Source organism: Archocentrus centrarchus, chromosome 3, assembly GCF_007364275.1.
Source record: "Archocentrus centrarchus isolate MPI-CPG fArcCen1 chromosome 3, fArcCen1, whole genome shotgun sequence".
Lineage (NCBI taxonomy): Eukaryota > Metazoa > Chordata > Actinopteri > Cichliformes > Cichlidae > Archocentrus > Archocentrus centrarchus.
In genome coordinates, this window is record NC_044348.1 from 8,985,368 (window position 1) to 9,005,457 (window position 20,090).

A 20,090-nucleotide genomic window follows, 5' to 3' on the forward strand; every position below is an offset into this window, starting at 1 on the left:
CCTATATCAAACATTTCTTTATATACTCAACATATAATAGAGTGCTCCAAATACAAATTATAAAACAAAAGATTGGAAATCAGAAAAAACAAGGGCCTTTGAGAAGTTGATCCTGTTTCTCCTGCCTGATGACCTGCCCTGTTTTGTTCTTCTAATTACACTGAGGGATGAACAGTTCATATACAGTATACCTATGTAGGTTGTTTGTGCAGTCTGCTCGATATTAAATTTTAAATTTGCAGTCTACACTCTGTCTGTCTATCAGAATAATCCTTTAACGCCAGGCGATCGCTGCTGAATCGCGGGTTTCCTGATCTTACTAGCCGCGGACAGCTGATTAAGACCTAGCGTCTCACCAGAGTCAGCTGGTCAAAGGAACTTGATCAGATGGCTTTTCACCTTAACTCCTTGACCATTCGTGCTATTGAAAAAAATTCAAACGCTCAGAAATTACACTTCACAGTCATGTAGTGGTATTACGGTATTTGTGACCCGAAGTCTGCAAACGCCGGCAGTTTTGAAGTACGCTGTGTCTCGTTCGACATGTTTGGAGGTATAAGGTTAAAATGTGTCCAGTCTTTGCTACGCTTTCTGTCACTCATTTTCCTCACCGCGTGTAGCCTCTATGTAACGCGCAACTTCCTCTGGCTATTTCCTGTCTCCTAGCGCATTTTGCAAGAGCCCCTCCCTCTCTGGTGTTTGTTTACTCACTGCAGTGTGTCCGTGGACCCTCCCCTCCCGCTCAGTGTAGACGATCATATGCTACCATTCATTTTAACCAATCACGTGCGGCTTCCACAAAAAAAAAAAAAAAAAAAAAAAACAACGAAAAGAAAAAAGAAACGGCTCACTACCAGGAGCCGGCTCCCGTCGTTCACTTCAAAGAGCCGGCTCTTAGAGCCGGATCGTTCGCCACCGACCCATCACTAGTACAGACGCCGTCCCGTTAAGTATCAGTCATCCAGAGTCCGAAACATCGTTCAGGGATGAGGCGGAAGAGAAAAGAAGGCGGCACTGACCAGAAAACAGCTACGAAATTCACCTGCAGGATTTGGAATATGTTTTTCTCCCATCAGTGTTGGATTTTTATGGTTTTTCTGACAGGTAAGTGGAGAGGAGAGTCCACTCTGTGTACGGAGCTGCAACAGGTCGTTAAACTAACGGTAACGGCGTGTTGGATCAGTGGGGTACCCTGCTTACCTTGGGTGTGAATGACCGGATGTAGTGCGGACAATTAAGCTTTTAGATTCAAACGCCTCACGTTTATTAATTATACCAGTAAATGTATTACTCGGATTTTATCGCTTGCTGGCGCTCGCTGAGCTGCAGTCGACTGTTTGTTGGCTTTAGTCATGTGTGAATGATCCGACCCGAAGCTTTGGGGGCTGTGGATTAGGAGGTCTGACTTCAGACATATTTAACCAGGTCTTTAAGGGGGAATGAAACTTTATTACTTCATTTAGTTTAGAGAGGAAACCCATCAAAAACAAACTAAAAACAAAGCTGTCGTTCATCACTTACATTTATGTGCAGATCCATGTATAGTGACTGATCAGGAGTAATATGTATGTGATATATTTCATACAACACCCTACACTCTGTATTATTATAGTATTTTGTAGTAAATATGGTATGGAAATACTGCAGCTGCTACCTTTAAATAGCAGTTCTGTGATTTGTAGTTGATTTTGAAAGTGTTATTTTTAATGATACAAAAATATATTACTTAAGAGTACCAACTTAAGTCTTTATGCAAAACAGCTCTGAAAGGGTGATGACAAATCATTTAAATCATATTCTCTTCACCTGAAGGCGACACATTTGAAAACCATTTGCTCTGCTCGTCACTCCCATTTCTTCAGTATTAACATCCAAAACACTGACCGTCCTCACTCCGCCTCTAACTTTGATTTTCTCATCTGGAGCAACAGCAGCTCTCTGAAAACTCAATAAAGCCAGGATGGCCCCGCAGCCTGTGATCCCAGGAAAACCACACTTGTGTTTCTTTTCTCTTTTTTTTTTGGCTCCAGTTCTTAGAAATCAGAGTGAGATTCCCCCTGAGGAATTTATGTTTCAGCAGACTTAGTTTCAAACGCTGCTTCAGTTCTATCCAAACTCTAGACTTTTACCTAAAAACACGAGCTAATAATATTAATAATAAAAGTAGAATTGTGAAATTAGACCACAACTTAAAATGTTCAGTATACAATTACTATAAAGTAAGAAAAATAATAATTTTACATCTGATAAGCCTGAATATGTTTACATAAATGAGTTACTGGTAAATAATCAGAAACGTGTCCTTTAATCTTTTATTGACCAGCTTAACTTCAGAATCCAAAAAAAACACATACTCCAAAAAAAATCACCGGTTTTATCAACGATTAACAATAAAAAGGATCCAAGTTGAAGTGTACTTTAATAAAAGTCAGTACTATAACATCAGTCTATTTTGTTTATATATATCTTAAACCAAAAAACATCACGAAATAAGAAAATCTCAGATTTTTCCCTCACAGGCCTAATCACTCGATCAGAATTGGACCTTGAATGTTATTGAACATTATTCTGATGTATTTCAGGTCCCGTGTTAACTGAATGATCTTTAAACACAGCAGCTTTCACCAGGCTGTATGATTTGAATTGGGCTTTAACAGCTCTACGTGGGTCTCATGGTGGTATAATATGGACATTTGTGTTGCATTTTTCTGTCAGTTTCACAATTGTTACATCTCCAGCAAATGCGACAGTGTGCTTGCTGCAGCGTGTTGCATTTTGGATTAATTCAGCCAGCTCTCTCCCTCGGGTGTGGGTGTGTTTCATTCTCAGTTACAGAAAGATAATAAAACTTTCAACGCAGGCCTGCGCTCGATTAGGCGAAGCCTTCTTCCCTCACCCTTCTTCACTGGTCCAATCCTCCCACAGATTGGCTTGACACATACGCGCAAACACACAGCAGCACGCTCAGATGCTTCTGGGTGTGTGGGTGTTTATTTTACCTGATCACCGCTCTGGGTTAATGTTGTTGTTGAACTCTTCAGTTCCACGCCCACCATCGTCATGTGACCCTCAGTCGCGCAGCTTCAGAAGCCCCAAAACAATATTGGGTCAGCTCACGGTCAGATTTCACTGAGCAGAAGCAACTCAAACAGTCTCAAGGCAAAAAAAAAAAACTGATTCATTTCACTCCCGCTAAAAACGAAAGAAAAATTCATAAGAATTCTTTTAAGTCTACTGGTAAATGTAGATGATGTCGCTTGTTGAGGTTTTTCTGAGATTTTTAAACAGTGCAAACAGAACCAGGTGTCTCTTTAGACTTCGACTCAGCATCTGAATCATTGTGTTGCTGTCTGCTGTGGTATTCCTGAAATCCCTCTCATTCCACATTCCCTGTTATTACTGAAATCTGGTTCACCTCACAATTCTTTGTTGACTTTGCTCAAGCCCGACCTTTTCAAACTCAACACTCTGAAACCCCGTCTGTTACTGACCTGTTTTCAGTGCAAAGTAAGTACCACGTAGCACTACTCAACTCAGTTCAATTCCGGTTTATTTATATAGCGCCAAATCACAACATTAGTCATCTCAAAGAGCTTTAAACCCCCAAAAACCCCAACAATCAAATGACCCTCTACGGCTAAGTGATGGCGGGAAGGAAAAACTCCCCTTTAACAGGAAGAAACCTCTGGCAGAACCAGTCTTAGGGAGGGGCAGCCATCTCCCATGACTGGTTGTAGGCGAGGGGAAAGAGAGGAGACGTGGAGAAGAAGAAGCACTCAGTGCATCACATGAAGTCCTGCAGCAGTCTGAGCCTCCTAACTATTAGCTTTATCAAAAAGGAAAGGTTTGAGTCTAATCTTAAAAGCAGAGAGGCTGTCTGTCTCCTGAATCCAAACTGGGGGCTGATCTACAGAGAGCTATCGCTGGATTATTTTGAAGAACATCCCTCACACTTTACTGTTTTTTTCTTCGTTTTCTCCCACAGGTGTCTTCCCTCCATCCTGCTCAGGCGTTCACGTGTTTGTGAGAGACGAGAAGAGGTATGCTGTGCTGTTCCAGTCAGTGGTTCTGCCATGTCAGTACACCAGCGTGTCCACCCGGCCCGCCGTGGTGAAGTGGGTCTACAAGTCGTACTGTCGCGACCGCACCAGGGATTCGTTTAACTTTCCTGACACCTTGGGCGGAGGCCTGGGTGGAGGTGGGCTGACGAGTGGAACAGGAGGAGTCAACAGAGGGTACGAGACAGGGATGACAGCGAGCTACCTCGACTGCTCTGACAACCACCGGACCGTCCGAACTGTGGCTTCCCTCGACGGTTCCTCGGTCACATTGTCAGAGTACTACAAGAACAGAGACATCTCCATCATCAACAGTAAGACATCTGCAGCATTAACTATGGTTGATTTTTCCAATGTGCGTGCACATCACACAGCAGCACTTGTCTGAATTTGAGCCCACCAGCTTTAGAAGGAATTCCAGTGCACCTGCTTGCAGTTGACAAGAAGGGCTGCGAAAGTAAAGTCATATCAGGTTCTTTCAGAACACACTGATCCAACCTTATGTTCTTTTTGCATCTGTTGCCAAGCCTGGCAAGGTTCATGAAACCCACAGCTTGGGCATTGGCTCACCTTTCTCCCAGATTCCTAAAACTTAGATATCCAAAGTATATAAATCAGAGTTAGATGCTGCTACATGTGCAGTCTTCAAACCCGCTGCTTAAAACAAACCGTTATTTCTTTTTAAAACATTAGTTTTGCACCAGGGTACAGCCACACACATACAAGTTTCTTTACTGTATTATCATCATGTTATTCAATGAGCAGAAACGTGTAGTATAATACATCAGCAGGATTTTATTCATAAATATATATACAGATATATAAATGTAAACACAGTTTATACAGGATTACAGCAGCAGTTGCCACAGATGTGGTCTACATAAATGCATGTGCGTGCGTGGGTGCGGGCGTGCATGTTGAATACAGAGAGGCAGTCTTGTGTGCCAGCCTCAGATTTATGGAGCTTCTTGAAGAATTGACCTTCTCTTCACCAGCCAGGACAGCAGACAAAAGAAATGGATTTCCCGCTGTCCACCTCTTCATCCTGACCTCTCACTCCTCCCTCTGATGTACCTCAAAGTCGCCCTTTTAGTTTTACTCTCTTGATCACTGGACATCCCACCCTACCAACTCTCACTTCTCTCAGTGTAAGGCTTCTTTGAGTTCCTTTTTTCTCTATTTCTTCTTGCTGCTTTCTGTCCCCACTCCACCTCCTGTCATGAAACAGGTCAGTGTTGTAAATGAACAAAAAAAAGAGAGTGGAAGGTTTGACCTTGTTGCCTTTAGAGACGCCCAGTCATCCATTCCCATGTAATCCTGTTCAGGAGCCCAGGGAGGCTGGAGTCTGTGCCAGCATGCACTGGGCAGGGGGTGCTCTGTTAATTACATGGCGTACATGGTACACACAATTCAAAGGATACAATAATATCCCCTGAAGACAACAAGAATTACAGTGTAACAACAAGAGCTGTAACTTTTCAGGGAAACTTTAAATGAAAAAAATAGTATCAGTGTCTTTCAGACTGGTCGCTGCTCGTCTCTCCTCCCCCTTCCTCAGTTAGCAGGAAAAGGAAGTGAATTATACAGCCTGTTTCCTGTCTGTGTTTGTATTCCTAACCTCCTCACAATACACTCAGTGGCCCAGGATTGTCTTGCGTGTTAAACTCTTGAGCCAAATGGAGCAAACTCTCCAAGTTGTTTCAACACCTCCACCACTCATGTAGGCTCTGGTTAGATGTTTACTCATCACTCCTATCACTACATTTCTAAAATTGTAACATACACTCACCAGCCACTTCATTAGGTACACCTCACAAGTGCAGGGTTGGACCCTCTTTTACTCAAATTTTAGTTCATATTGAAATGCACTGCATAGTTGCTGCATCCTAAAGATGCTGGATTGAGAGCTGGTGACTGTGGAGGCCATTTGAGTACAGTGAACTCACTATCATGTTCAAGAAACCAGTTTGAGATGATTTGCGCTTGGTGTGTTATCCTCATTGAAGCAGCTATCAGAAGATGGATACACTGTGGTTATAAAGGGATAGACATGGTCAGCAACAATACTCAGGTAGGCTGATTTTTCCAATTTTCTGTTGCTCAATTTTGGTAAAACTGTGCAAATTTTAGCCTCAGTTTCCTGTTTTTAGCAGACAGTGGTGGCACCTGGTGTGGACTTCTGCTGCTGTGGCCCATCAGCTTCAAGGCTCATCCTGTTGTGCATTCAGGGATGCTCTTCTGCATACCTTGGTTGTAATGAGTGGTTATTTCAGTTACTGTTGTCTTCCTATCAATTTAAAGCAGTCTGGCCAATCTCCGGTGACCCCTAGCAACAACAAGATATTATTTCCCATAGAAATGCCGCTCACTGGATATTTTCTCTTTTTCAGACCGTTCTCTGTAAACCTTAGTGATGGCTGTGTGGAAAATCCCAGTAGATCAGCAGTTTCTTAAAAAATTCTTAGACCAGCCAATCTGGCATCAACAACCATGCCAGAATCATTTCAGTCATTTTGATGAGGATGTCTACATGCCTAAGTGCACTGAGTCACTGGGATTGGCTGATTTGATAGTTGTTTTACCAAGCAGTTGAACAGGTGTACCTAATAAAGTAGCCTTAAGTGTATATGCAGGTACCAATTAGCCTGGACCTTTAACACTAAATTCTAACTGCATTTTGCTGTTTAGTTTAATGCGTTTACTGTTTTTAGGGTAGATTTTCATGTACACTAAATTACATTGTGTTGGAATAATTCTTCCTTAGTTATGAAAACATAAAAACTGACTAATCAAATAACTTTTTGCATTATCTACTTTGGTCGCTGTGTACACAGTCTTTCTATAGTTGTGTATCATATGTGATATTCATTTTCTGACATCTCCTAACTAAAAATATTATATAGACACAAGATGACTTTTTTCCACCAAAATTACTGCATCATAATATAGTGAAAAACCTAACTTACCTTACTCATATCCCTGAAATTAGCCCCATCCAACAACTTTGGAACACGGGCCTCAGACTGGTCTTATTGCCCAACATCAGCGGCCACTTCACTAAGGGACCATTTAGTAGCTGAATGGAAACAAACCTGTTGCCAGGCTCTGAAATCTTATTGAAAGCTTTTCCACAATGGTTGGTTGACTCATTAATGCATGTGGTTTTCAATGAGATGTTTGGCAGTGTAATACTTTGTGTCAGAGTCTTTAAAGTTTGTAGAAATACAAACATAAACACATGCTTTTGAAGATGCCTGTTGAAAGGCAGGTTATCGTTTGTGCATCTCTGATCACAAACAGTCAAAAACTGTGAGAAATAAGTTTCTCTTTTTTTTTTTCTCATGTAGAAGCTGATCTGAGGATGGGAGAGGTCCAGTGGGGGGACAGTGGAGTATACATTTGTGAAGTGGTTATACCTGATGATCTGGAGGGACAGAATGAAGCATCTGTGGAACTTCTGGTTCTTGGTAAGCTTCCTGTAGTTTACCTCACATAAGAACTCACTCACACTCAAAGCCCAGAATTTCATCTGCAAATATATGTCGCTTGTAAACCAACTGAAACAATGTGTCAGTGATTTCACAGCGGTTTTGTACAATATTAGACTGGAAAACTACATCCTTCAGCGTCTCTTTTTGTGTGTGTGTGTGTGTGTGTGTAAGGTGAATGTATCAGTAGTGTGTTGTGTTACAGTAACACTGTACTTGTCTTTGTCCACTTACACGTTACCACAGAAACTGTTGAGGGGCTACATAGCTCTTGGTGCCCTAAAACACTCTGAGGCTGAACTTTTGTTAGGCTGGCACTCAGAGACTTATGTGTGTGCACAAAAAGACAGTTTCTCTCTGTCTCTATCTCTCTCTTTCACCCACACACACACACACACAGATACTGAACAGTAAGCTTTTACAGTTTCCTCTAGACTGACAGAATTCCATTAAAAGTTTGTTACAGGTTCCCTAATTGTCCTGCATGAGTTTTCATCTTGACATGATAGACCCTGAATCCAGCATGGGGCCAAAATGCTGTATTTTCTGGTCTCAGTGTGGCTAATACGGCATGTGAAGCGCTTGTGTTTCCATAACAACAGTTGGGGCCACAGCGAATGGCTGAGGGGGTCTTTTGTCTTTTGAGCAAATGGCTGCACAGCAAAGAAGACAGGGAAGATTTAATGATGTGGAGGAGGGATGGCAGAGCACATTGATACAATAGATGGAGGGTGATGCCATGTGAGACACTCGACTGATGTGGGCCTTTGAGAGCTCAGTGGCTAGTATATAGCAGAACCTGCAGCTGCAGGTTTTCAAGATTCAGTCAGAAACTATATGCTTATGATATCAAATTTACCTAAAATATTCATAGAAGAAATGTATGTATGTGTAAAGTATCTCTCAAATCTATCCATCCAACCATTTTCTGCTGTTTTTCCGGGCCACCGTCGAGGGGGCAGCAGTGCAGAGAAGCCTTGACCTCCCTCTCCTGGGCCAGGTCTTCCCAGTCACTACCCAGAGCTCGTAACCATAATACGTTCATGCTCAGCTCTGTCTTCACCACAATAGCATCATCACTGCAGGTGCTGCACCAGTCCATCTGTCAATCTCCCACAGAGTGTCCACTCTGTCAGGAACAAGTTACCGCCCCAAGTGGAGAGGTTTATGTATCTTGGGATCTCGAGTATTTCTCAAAATTTTAAGATATTAATTTTCATGATGGATGTCAACTTTAAAATAGCTCTGTTTAATGTCCAGGGAAAAAAAAAAAAAAAAGCAGCCACTAGAGCAGGGGTGGGCAGCTATGAGCAAGCACTTGGTGACAGTGAGAAGGAAAAAGTCCCATTTAACAGAAGAAACCTCCAGCCGTACTAGGCTCAGGGGGGGGCAGCCATCTGCCGTGAACAGTTGGGGGGTGAAGCTTTATAAACTTACTAATGTGGTCTGCCACAACAGTCCCAGTTTCTCATGTGGCCCCTTAGGAAAATTAATTGTCCACCCCTGCACTAGAGGAACTGCAGCTTTTAGGACTTCTGCACTGGCTTCATTTTTCAGCTCCAGATGTTATTGCTGGTCAGAGACGTGTTAGCTATTATTACCTGGAAGAAAGCTCAGGGTCAGATTTGATTATTTAATTATCCTGCTGAAATTGACATCTTCTCCTGGAGATGGGCTTCATTAGATAATATTACATTGTATCCACAATGTAGTTATGTAAAATTATAGATACATTGATAGTTTGATAGACTGATCTCTTGAAACTCCTTAGACAATTTTGGTTAAGCCTGCAGGAAGGAAGGGCTCAACATTGTTAAAACATAATGTGTGAAAACAGCCCTAACATGTAGATTCACTTTCCCCATACAGTTAATCTATAAGGGATGAGTGGACATGGCAGTGTTAAACACCACCCAATGGGACCACATACAGGGAAAACCATGCAATCCCAGCATGTTTGAAAGCAAACCTTGGTGTAGCCTGCGGGCAAATTCAGGATTTAGTAGAAATTCCACAAGTGAACTCCTTCATCAGCAGGAGAAACACAGAAGACAAAGCAGTAGATAAAAACTAAATTACAGGGGTCTGAAGTAAAGCAGGGCAAATGTCAGCACATAGTTTTTAAATGCAATAATCTTAATAGGTTTCTTTCTGTTTTCAAATCCAGCAAAGAACATGCATAGCCTCCTAGAGAGATATTAAATAAGGTATGTGCACTGTCAGCTAGAGTCAGGCCAAGATAGTCCAGCCTGCACCCTTTTCAGCCTCTTTCTTATGCTCACAGCTCCTTTCTTCTGTCTGCCAGAATGACACAGTCCACAGCAGAATACCAGCGTTTGTTCATATCACACACACTCATATGCTGGCTTTTTCACTTGTGCGCCCAAATCAAACAAATTCACACACACTTCTGCTTGTGACACAATTCTCCTCATCTAACGTGTTTTATTCAGACGTTGTATCAACTTCTTTAAAGTTTTGTTAATGAAAATTTTAGAGTTTAAAACGCACCACCAGTAAAATGCCAGGACCACTCGGGACCCGATTTATTTTTTAATTTTGATATGAGTTTGTTCTTTTATTGATTCATGTTTAGAAGTAAGCAATCTAGCCCTAAACCAAAAGTAGCATGATCTAAGATTAGACTAAAAAGAAAATGAATCCACTTTATATATAACAGTATAGATATGAAGCCTTGCAACAGTAGCCTTAAAACACTTCACCGTGCACACTGTCATTTCAGTGGCAAGAAATAGGAATAGTTTGACATTTGTCCGTGTGAGGTTGCCCGATTATAACTAGTGAGAAATTCCAGAAAGTTACTTTTCCCACTTTTTATCCAAGAAAAAGCCACACACACAGTTGTTCATATAACCAGAATATTAATTTCAGGAGCATCTTTTAGGATCATGAAAGAAGACATTTGCAGTTCTTGACGCTAACGGCGACGTGATGCTACACTTTAGCTTCCTCTAGTAACCTTTGTGGACAACAGAGAGGGATGAAGACAGGGAGACAGTTTTAGAAGCAGAATGTTTTTCTGCAGCTTGTTCACTGACCTGAGAAATATTATCACGTGCAATATTTACAAGCTCTGCATGTAACATTACTCACAGCTCCTGTCTGTTTATCATGATATGAAATTCAAATTCCAGCCTGTTTTCTTACCACACAAACTCACAGCATTTTAATCAGCAGACGACCGCTCTTCTTATCAGTTGATTTGATATGGAGACTTTCTAGAGGAAGAGCACAATGTCCTCTCATGCATGCTATTTGTCTGTCTTTTCTCTGTCTTTGTATTTTGCTGTCTTTGCCTTGAATCACTTTTAATGCATGCATGCTGCTGCAATAACTTTCTCTGAATCAGTCGTTCCAGTTTATATCAACTCCATTGCCTCTCCTCTCCTCTCCTCTCCTCTCCTCTCCTCTCCTCTCCTCTCCTCTCCTCTCCTCTCCTCTCCTCTCCTCTCCTCTCCTCTCCTCTCCTCTCCTCTCCTCTCCTCTCCTCTCCTCTCCTCTCCTCTCCTCTCCTCTCCTCTCGTCCACTGTGCTCTGTCTCTCTCTAGGTTTCTCAGGTGTTCCCGAAGATCTCCTGCCAGACTTTGATTTGAAGATAATGCCAGGTAGGGGCCTAATGCTTTGTCACCCTTTAGCTGCTTTCTTTCATTCATACTAACCCTACTTACTGCTCAGACTATGGATATAGGAACCATTTAGATGCCGGTGTGGTGGGGGTTTTCCCGCGGATGGATTTTGGGTTTTGGCGTGTGGGTCACACAAGACTTGAAAAAAGGCAACCAAATTGTTGACTTTTTAACACCACGTTTAGTGGTTCCTATAATAATACTGGCTGTAACGCTGTCTAACCTGTTCTTCCCACACAGCAGTTAATGATACAGCAGGTGCTGGTGATTCAGCTGTAAGGAGGCTTTGACAGAGTTGAGTTCAGAGCTGTTTTTAACTCAGAAGGCTCACCCACACCCATCGAATAACGAGCTGGTCATTGCTCCCACTAAGATGAGCTGCACTGGAAAACAGCTATTATGGTCATTAAAGTTATTTGTGGTTGCGCTCGGCGAGTCATCCCACAGCATTTGGATAATATCCAGTAAAACGGCAGCAGTCTCGATGGAGGGAGCGTTATGATCCATCAGATTCCTTTGAGACATGTAAACGTGTGGATTGTGTGGAAGTAACTCCCAAGATGGTTTGCTATGTTTACTATGTTTAGTGTTGTTGTCCACATCGACTCCCACAGTGTGTGTATATGTGCGTGTGTGTGTGTGTGTGTTAAGGAGTCATTATGGTTGCAAATGAGATCCCATAACAAGCAATTTGGCTGTAACAGCCAAGTGTTCGGTATCTTAGAGGGCAACAGAAACTGTCCTTTTCCTTCCTGTAGCAAAAACAAGTTTCCTGCATGTGTGTGTGTTTGTTTTTGGTGTGCTTTAGACTGTGTGTTTTAGAGAAGACATCTTTAGTTTTACATTGTTAAAGACTTCCTTTTCTGCCCTCGCCTTCCCTTTCCTTTGCTTTCCCCCCACAGACAGATACATGTAGGTTATCTCATGTACTGACTGTATCCTTCACGTCAGCACCGTGGTTTAATAACAGTGTGTAATCATTCCCTTTTTCCTGTAACTCATATTCTAATGTTCTCAATTGTTCCCATTTATCTTATCCAAAACAAAAAAACAATAAATGACTACAAGGTTACACTTAGACTCCAGTCCAGCTTTTGTCCCTATGTGGTATATGATGTTCCAGTGCGTTCCAGTTCACTTTTCCTATTTCCTGCTTCGACAGGCAATACATCACTTTAAAAAAAAAAAAAAAAGTTTCATCAGGCCACACGCATGCACACACTCGCACGCACACACTCGCACGCAAACTAGAATATTTGTAGCTATTATTTTAAATGGTGACGCTTCAGAGATTACATAAAGATGAAGAATAGGTTTTTTTGATGATATTAAAGGTTTTCAGCAAATTTTCAGCCCTTTTATGCCTTACATTGTAAAGAGGGTGCTTATGATTAGTTAACTAATGTAAAGCTACTTTCATGCCCATTTTCTTCACTTTGTCTCAACATGACATGTTGTTCATGAACAGAGTCCTCGGGCAGTTTTACAGTGCTTTTTTTAAAAAAACAAACCTTTTCACCTAATATTTGTCATTATTTTCCACGAGGCATTATCAGAATACAGCACAACTACACAATGATCAAATGAACCTGTTCCTGTATGGCTATGCTGGGTAGGACATATGTATTTATTATGCAGGATTTTGTGCTTTGTGTGCTTGCAGAGTGGGTGTTTGTGCTGGCAGTGGCACTTGGCAGCATATTATTCCTGCTCTTGGTTGGGGTTTGTTGGTGTCAGTGTTGTCCTCACTCTTGCTGCTGCTACGTCAGCTGCTGGTGCTGTCCCGACACATGCTGCTGCCCCCGGCACTGTGAGTATGAACACACAGATGCAAAGGTTTGTGTTCAGAATACTGGCACATGTCTGAATGAGTGCTTTGCTCTTTTTTTTTTTTTAGTGTATGAGGCAGGAAAAGGTATAAAGACAACCCCTCAGACACCTCCCTACCCGCCATATTTTGTCTCTGGTGTCCCAACCATGGTCCCCATCACACCTCCCTCTCTGGTGGACAAGATATCTTCAGTCGCCCCCTCAGATGGGAGCCTACTTACAGCAGGTGAGAACTCACTCCAGTTTACCAGATTTCATTTAATTTGACTTGTTTTGAAATGACAACACACATCAATTTAATATTTCTGTGAACGTGCCCGAGTTAGCCAGCTGACTAATTTTCAACTAGAGTCCTTTTAGCGAGATGCTTTGAAACCCGTTCAAGTAAAGCTTTTTATTGATTGATTTATTTTTATTTTAGAGTTAATCAACATTCATTTGATCCTTTTTAAATAACTCCTTTAAAATCATCTCAGAGTTCACTCTGCTTGTAAATGCTGTCCTTCTATCAGGTATTTTACTGTCTCTTTGAATTCATTTTATTTTTACCATATTTGAACACTGTAAATCGGTGTTTGTATTTAAACTAAGTCATGCGTTAACTACTTCGTTCTGTCATTTGAGCCAAAAAACAGCAAAATAATAAAATGGCTCAGAATGTGCCTTTGATAAAGTAACTGTGATTTTTTTGAGTAAAACAGAAAAACACCAGTATGGTTCTATGAAACAAGTTCCCTCTTTCTGATGAGTTAAGTGTGTATCTGCAGTGCCAATGCATGCTGTAGGGGTTCCCTACCGCGTGCCTTCGCCTCAGGATCAGGATTCTCTCAGGGTGCTACAGTATGTAGAGAAACAACTGGCTCACTTCAACCCTGCCAGGTCCACCAGCCACCAGTGTAAGCTTCCATAAACCTACTCTGTGGCTTTACTCTACTACTAAAGCATGCTGGTGCTGTCTGCAGCTTTTGGTAGTGTCTTTAGCTTATCGTGGCATGACTCTTTGCACTCAGTCAATCTGCCCTCTTAATTTCCTGTTGCTCAAATGTGATGTAGTAGCAGGTTTGCATGTGTACTTCCCTGAAAGTGAATTTTTTAATGACTCACTTCACACTTTGCATAATTTCTATTAGACCTTGATGTTCTTCATCTGCAGGGTCTTGTTCTGGGAGAAATGTTCTCTTAATTTATTTTTTTGGCTGGTATTCCTTATTTGACTAATCCATTTATTTTGGCCTATCCAGCCTGTGCCCTGTCTGAACTGAGCTCCCTCCACGAGGGAGAAACTGGCTTCCGCCAAACATATCGAAACGTCCAGAAGAAAGCTCTGCCAGCCATCCCTGATCACAACACTCAGCCTGAACCTCAGCGCTACCGTGAAAACCGCAGCCCGGAGCCACAGCATTACCGTGATAATCCCCCATCCCCCCACCATTATCGTGATGACCCCGACTCAGAGCCCAGACACATCCGGGAAGAGCCTCTTCCTCCCCGACGATACAGCGATGACCCTCCGTCTTCATCTCAGTCGCGCAGGCCCGGCCGGAATCGGCGGCAACAGGATCACAGCGAAGAGGAAACCCACAACAGGTGCAGGCATGTCTGCATGTACAGAATGCCTTATGCAAAGATACACTAAACTCATGCCGTGTTTTCCAGGTGGAACCCGCGTTCGGAACATCTTCACAGAAAGACGTACCGCACTGCAGGACGAACCGGATCACTGGATGAGCTGGAGGAGATCGCTGCTTCTTACAAGCTGAGAGAAGGTAGAGGGGCAGAGAGGAGGGATGAAGAGCAGAGGGAGTATGAGATGGAGCGTCTGGAATACAGCCGATATCCTTCTCACCGAGATGGCCCAGCTCAGCACTATCACAGTCATGAAAATGAGGTTGTCGACAACAGCGACCGCGAGGAGCAGCCCAGGCGGAACAAGAAAAGCAGACGTGACATAAGCCCGCTCTCTTCACCCAAAAAGAGGAGGGAGACATTGGACAGGGAGCGCACCATCCCAGCTCCTCCCGCAGGAGGTCCACCTTCAACTTCTTCTCAAGAAAAGGATTATGATGCCACCTTCCTCAACAGCCTGCTGGAGCGTAAATCTAAGTTGCGAGGGGTTGGCCAGGGGAAAAGTGGAGCCCGGGGTGATGAAGATTCAGAAACACCCTCAAAGAGCAGCCTGAAAAAGAGCAGCGGGGAGTCCAGTCGGCACTGCAGTCGCTCGCCTAGTAACAGGCCCGAGGCAGATTTGCTGCCTCCTCACATGGAGACAGAGAGAGTAAGAACTGACAGGCCGTCTCCAGGAAACACTCACTCCCCTCAGCCACCCATTCATTCCTTAGCGAGTCGCAGAGAGGATCCCAGAAACAAGTCCAGGAAAGTGGTGAGTAACACTACCAATTATTGGCAGGAATGTTTGCAATCCTGTATGCGAAGATTTACAGTATAGAGTGCATTTTGTATATTTTCAGGGTATTGGTATGTAATTGAATGAAGATATGAGCTAGAAACATGATAACACTAGGCTAACTGCAAAGCACTGAACTCTAAATGCTGTATTTCCCTGCTCTTTGAGGGTGTTTCCAAAAAAGAGTATTTGACCAGGAGCCCACAAAACTATTGAGGTTAACTCATGAGCTAAACCAGCAACAACTGGAGGAGCCATGACAAAATGTCACATGACAAGGGCAGTCAAACACAGCAGCCACTTCATTCACAAAATAAGGAAACAGTGGATGATTCTGGCGTCACAGATCAGGTTAAAAGTTGTTTTCAGCTTCCAGAAAACTGGGAACATCTGAGCAGAGCTTCATTCTGTAGACATCGTCATAAAAAGAAAACTGCAGCTTTAAAGCTGCACATGTGTTTGTTTATACATGCTTTAAGAAGACCTTTAATGTAATTATATAATTTTTTAATTCTCTATCCAGTGTTATCAGTCTCTGAATATTTGTGGTGTGTGGTCCAAGATTACACGTCTAATCTGATTTTCATCATGGTGAAAAAATGATTTCCACCTATTAAAGACTAGATTCACAATTTTTTTTTCTAAGTACAGCCTGCTGGCACCGATTTTTGCAGATTCCAAACTATAACTGACTGCAACTTTTCTTCAATGCAAAATGCGATTTTTTTTATTTTTTAATAATAAAAACAATTCAAATTAAATTATTAAACTTTACAATTTCCCTCAAACTGCACAGAGTTTCTGTCAGAGTTTCCTTGCACCTGCTTTGATCCTTTGCTCAAGACGAAAGTGTGTCATTAGGTCGTAATGAGACATACTGTACATGAGACAGACCAGCTGATTGAGGTCGAGCTCACTGATTCTGGTCCCTGGCCGGTCGATCGGCGCGCCTCTAACAAAGCTGACAGAATCTAAAATAGCAAAAACTGTGGACTTCCAACTTGCAGCCTTTTAGGCCTCAAAGTTTTCATGACTTCCTGAACTTGAAGGAAGCTCCAAATGGATTATACAAAGAAGCTGATATATTTTAAAATGTCAGTCTCATATCAAAATGTCTTCTTTCTCATCTGGGGAGCTGGTTGGGGTTAGAGTTTAAAAAAGGTTTGTAGGCCTACAGTAAGTGTTGTTGTTGTACCTTTGACAGGTCAGGTTCAGATGCTACCACAATGAAAACTAGGTAGAAGACTCTGTTCTGTATCCAACTCCACTATAACAATAATAACTGGTTGCCTCCTTACTGACAAACCTGGGTCAAAATGTTATTTAGCATCAAAGACTTCTTGTACAAAATGCATTGGTTAAGAAGAGTCTGTATTTTGAGCTCAAGGCCCTGAAACAAATCTCCAAGTGATTTGACAAAAGCATTGAAGGCACTTTGTCCCAGGTTCCATTCACCATAATAACCCTGTTTGGCTAATGTCCACTGTATCTTTACTGCCTCACACTGCTCAACAAGACATGTTTTAATATTTCTGTGTAAACTGCGTTGTTGCTTTGATCACTTACAATTTTTTATCCTCACCAGAGCACTCTCCTCAGCCGAGATTCCCTGATCGTCTGATGGACTTCAGTCTGCAGACTGAAAGCGTCATGCAGCCTTGATGCTCTACAGGAACCGCTCATCAGCGTTTATGAGCTGGCGAGCATGGATTCATAAAGATAACGTCAAGGACGGCAGACTGTGGGAGAGCTGAATCAGTACTGATGAGTGAAGATGAGGACAGCAGACACACTTTTCCTGCTGAGATCTTTACTCAGCTGTTCTGCATGTGATGTCATGATGAAGTCACTGGCTGTGTCGTCTGTATCTCATGTGGACTAAGACTGAGCTAATGCGAGCAGGGCGTATGACCTGGACTGTTCCTGTGAGCGGTGCACTGTTAGTCTCCCCCCCGTTCCTTTAAGAAAAGGCTCTGAAGCAGAAAGAGATTATTTTACACTTCCAGCACAATGCCTGCATTCATTTCCATCTGATGAGATATGTGAATTAAAAAAGCACCGCTGTAGAATAGATAGTATATGACAACACCATTATTGTAAAGAGCATACTGTAGCTACAACTGGAAAACACTACACCTTCTGTGTTCTTCAGTAGTATATTCAGGAGCCTTAGCCAGAAGGCTTCTGCAGTACGACTTCAGTGTTAACTAAAGCTGGAAGCAGTAATCCGTATTACCAAATGTTTGTTTATTTATTTATATGGGGCAGTGCACATTAATGAAATAACAGTGTTATGTGTCAGCGCTCAACAGCTAATTTGGATCCATCATCTGAACACAACTAAAATGAACAAATTAGTTAAAGCATTTTCTACTTAAAATAAGAATGAAAATAAGAGAAATGATGACAAAGTAAGATGGCACTAGCAATCTCAAACAAACACTATAAAGGTGTGGGATCTAATGCAGAGGTGTTGCTCTCATCAGTGTTTCATCCCAGCAAAAGCTGAGATAAACTCAGTAACTAATGCCAAATCTCACAGAGGTACGGTTAGCGCTAAAGAGGCTGGTATTTCTTTCAGGAGTCAGAGGAGAATAAATCAGAGCTAAACGAGGATGAATATCTAACATAAATTACTTATTTGGACAAAAACACAACTCTGAACGAATGGTAATGTTGCTCCACATTTGCTGGGTGTGTAAATAAGTGACTTTTTTACTAAAACATTTGCCGTAACATCATGTGGTTGCTCCAATTCATAGACTCAAATATACAAATGAGGTGCATAATGTAAGGTTTAATTCCCTGTAGCAGCATTTATGAGCTAGAAATGTCTGTGAATCTATTTAGTGTCTAAACATTTTTATAGCAACAGAATACCTCAGAATGGGCCTTTTGGAAGTGGTTACACATGTAAGCAATTAAACAGTCATCATACAGTCTGTGAGTTACCTTGCAGTATTTGACAGAAATATATGCATTTTTTTTTTCTCAGAATTTCTAACAGTAAAAAAAAAAGAAATGCTGGATAAAATGAAAGCCCTTTGGAAAAGTTAGAAGATTTATTAAAAAGCTGGTGATTTTCCATCACCGTGTGCAGAAAACACTCTGACCAAAAAAAGGCCGAAGAGGCCGAATAATCTGTTCCCAAACAGCAAAAGTATAATTTGAAGGTGAGAAACGGGGGAATGGTTTTGAAAATTGGTCCTAACACATAAAGCTGCACTGAAGTAATCCAGGTATGGACTAACTTTACCTACTGACCTCTGACCCAGCGTGACCCCCATTTGTTGCTGCATTATAGCAGTGGTAATGCACTTAATTATAAGTCAAGAGTCTTATGACAGTAACCTTACTTTGTCTCCACCCTGTGTTTCAGTGAAGGCCCCCCCCCCCTCTCATATTAAAAACACATATATAACAAAAAGTGTTCTCCGGGAGAATAAAACCTGATGAGATTTTGTATTTTCTGCAGACATTTAAAGGTATTGAACTGCTACTTGCCTTTGAAAAATTTTTGTACTATAGTTTTGTATGGAACTATTTATGTGTGTGGCGTGCTGTTTGTAATTTGTAAATGATCATATTTGTGTAAGCACTCATGTGCAAGTGTGTACATAAGATGAAGTCTGTAATTCAATTACCGTAATTCAGCCATTGCTTATCACTGTGGAGTCACCAGTTTAACCAACGCTGTGTGTTATCAGCAGCCACACACTAAACGTGCTGCTTATTGGAACAGTCATATCAATGTATTATTTTGTTCTAATAATACACCGTCCAGTATTTGATCGCGTCCGTGTTGGTGATACCTGTCTTTAGACAAGTGTAATTATTTGTTTAAGGGTTGGTTCTTTTTTTAATGGTTTGTTTTCTCTTGTGTTTGGTACAGAGAACTCTGTGTGTGAGAGTTAGCGAGACAGAGCGATGACTCTTTATTTTTCTGTTAAGGAGACAATGTGTGATTGCGTATGACTCATGTCTTTGTTCATTGTTTTAATCACAGACTGCCTGTCTTGACTACACAGCTGGCTCAATACTCACATATCAGTTCTTCCAGCTGAGCCACAGATAACTGCCCTATTTGTTACTGACATACTACATTTGCTACAACAGTTGGAGATGGTAGGTTACTAAAGTATCTGCTTGGGTGTGAAGATGCAGGGTGGGAAACCAGCAGTTTTTTTCTTCACAGCCTCTCAGCATATTATTGTACTGGAGTACAATAATATGCTGAGAGGTGTTCAAATGGCCTGTTTTAAACTACAGGGACATCTATGGGATGAGAGTGCTTCTAAAATTAAAACAGAAAGTAATAAAAATTTGTATTTGGTTCATTATTTCTCTGTTGTAACAATGCTTCTTGGCAATAAATCTTATACTGTTGGAAAGCCTGTTTGTTCGAATCAAATCACAACAAACAGTTGCCTCAAGGCACTTTATATTGTAAGATAAAGACCCTACAATAATAAAATCCCAACAATCAAAACGACTCCCTGTGAGCAATCACTTGGTGACAGTGGGAAGGAAAAACTCCCCTTTAACAGGAAGAAGCCTCTGGAAGAACCAGGCCGCAACCAGTTGGGTGTGAGAGGGAGGGAGACAGGAAGCTGTTTGGCAGTGGCAGAGAAGATTTGGCAAGTTTTTCATGGGTGCAACTCAC

General features: G+C 41.8%; 1 protein-coding gene across 3 annotated transcripts; it reads left to right on the plus strand.

The window, feature by feature from the left end:
• The first annotated feature begins 936 nt into the window (after positions 1–936).
• Positions 937–19,743, plus strand: LOC115778383 (immunoglobulin like domain containing receptor 2). Of its 3 annotated transcripts, XM_030726485.1 has the most exons (10): positions 937–1,104; positions 3,986–4,372; positions 7,406–7,525; positions 11,116–11,172; positions 12,857–13,003; positions 13,091–13,249; positions 13,791–13,919; positions 14,265–14,610; positions 14,680–15,403; positions 17,013–19,743. In XM_030726485.1, the coding sequence occupies exons 1-10, from the start codon at positions 987–989 to the stop codon at positions 17,046–17,048; spliced, it is 2,223 nt and encodes a 740-aa protein (XP_030582345.1). In that variant the 5' UTR covers positions 937–986; the 3' UTR covers positions 17,049–19,743. The 3 variants fall into 3 exon arrangements, with proteins under 3 accessions (XP_030582345.1, XP_030582347.1, XP_030582346.1); XM_030726487.1 differs by lacking the exon at positions 13,791–13,919; XM_030726486.1 differs by lacking the exon at positions 11,116–11,172.
• The last annotated feature ends 347 nt before the right edge of the window (positions 19,744–20,090 follow it).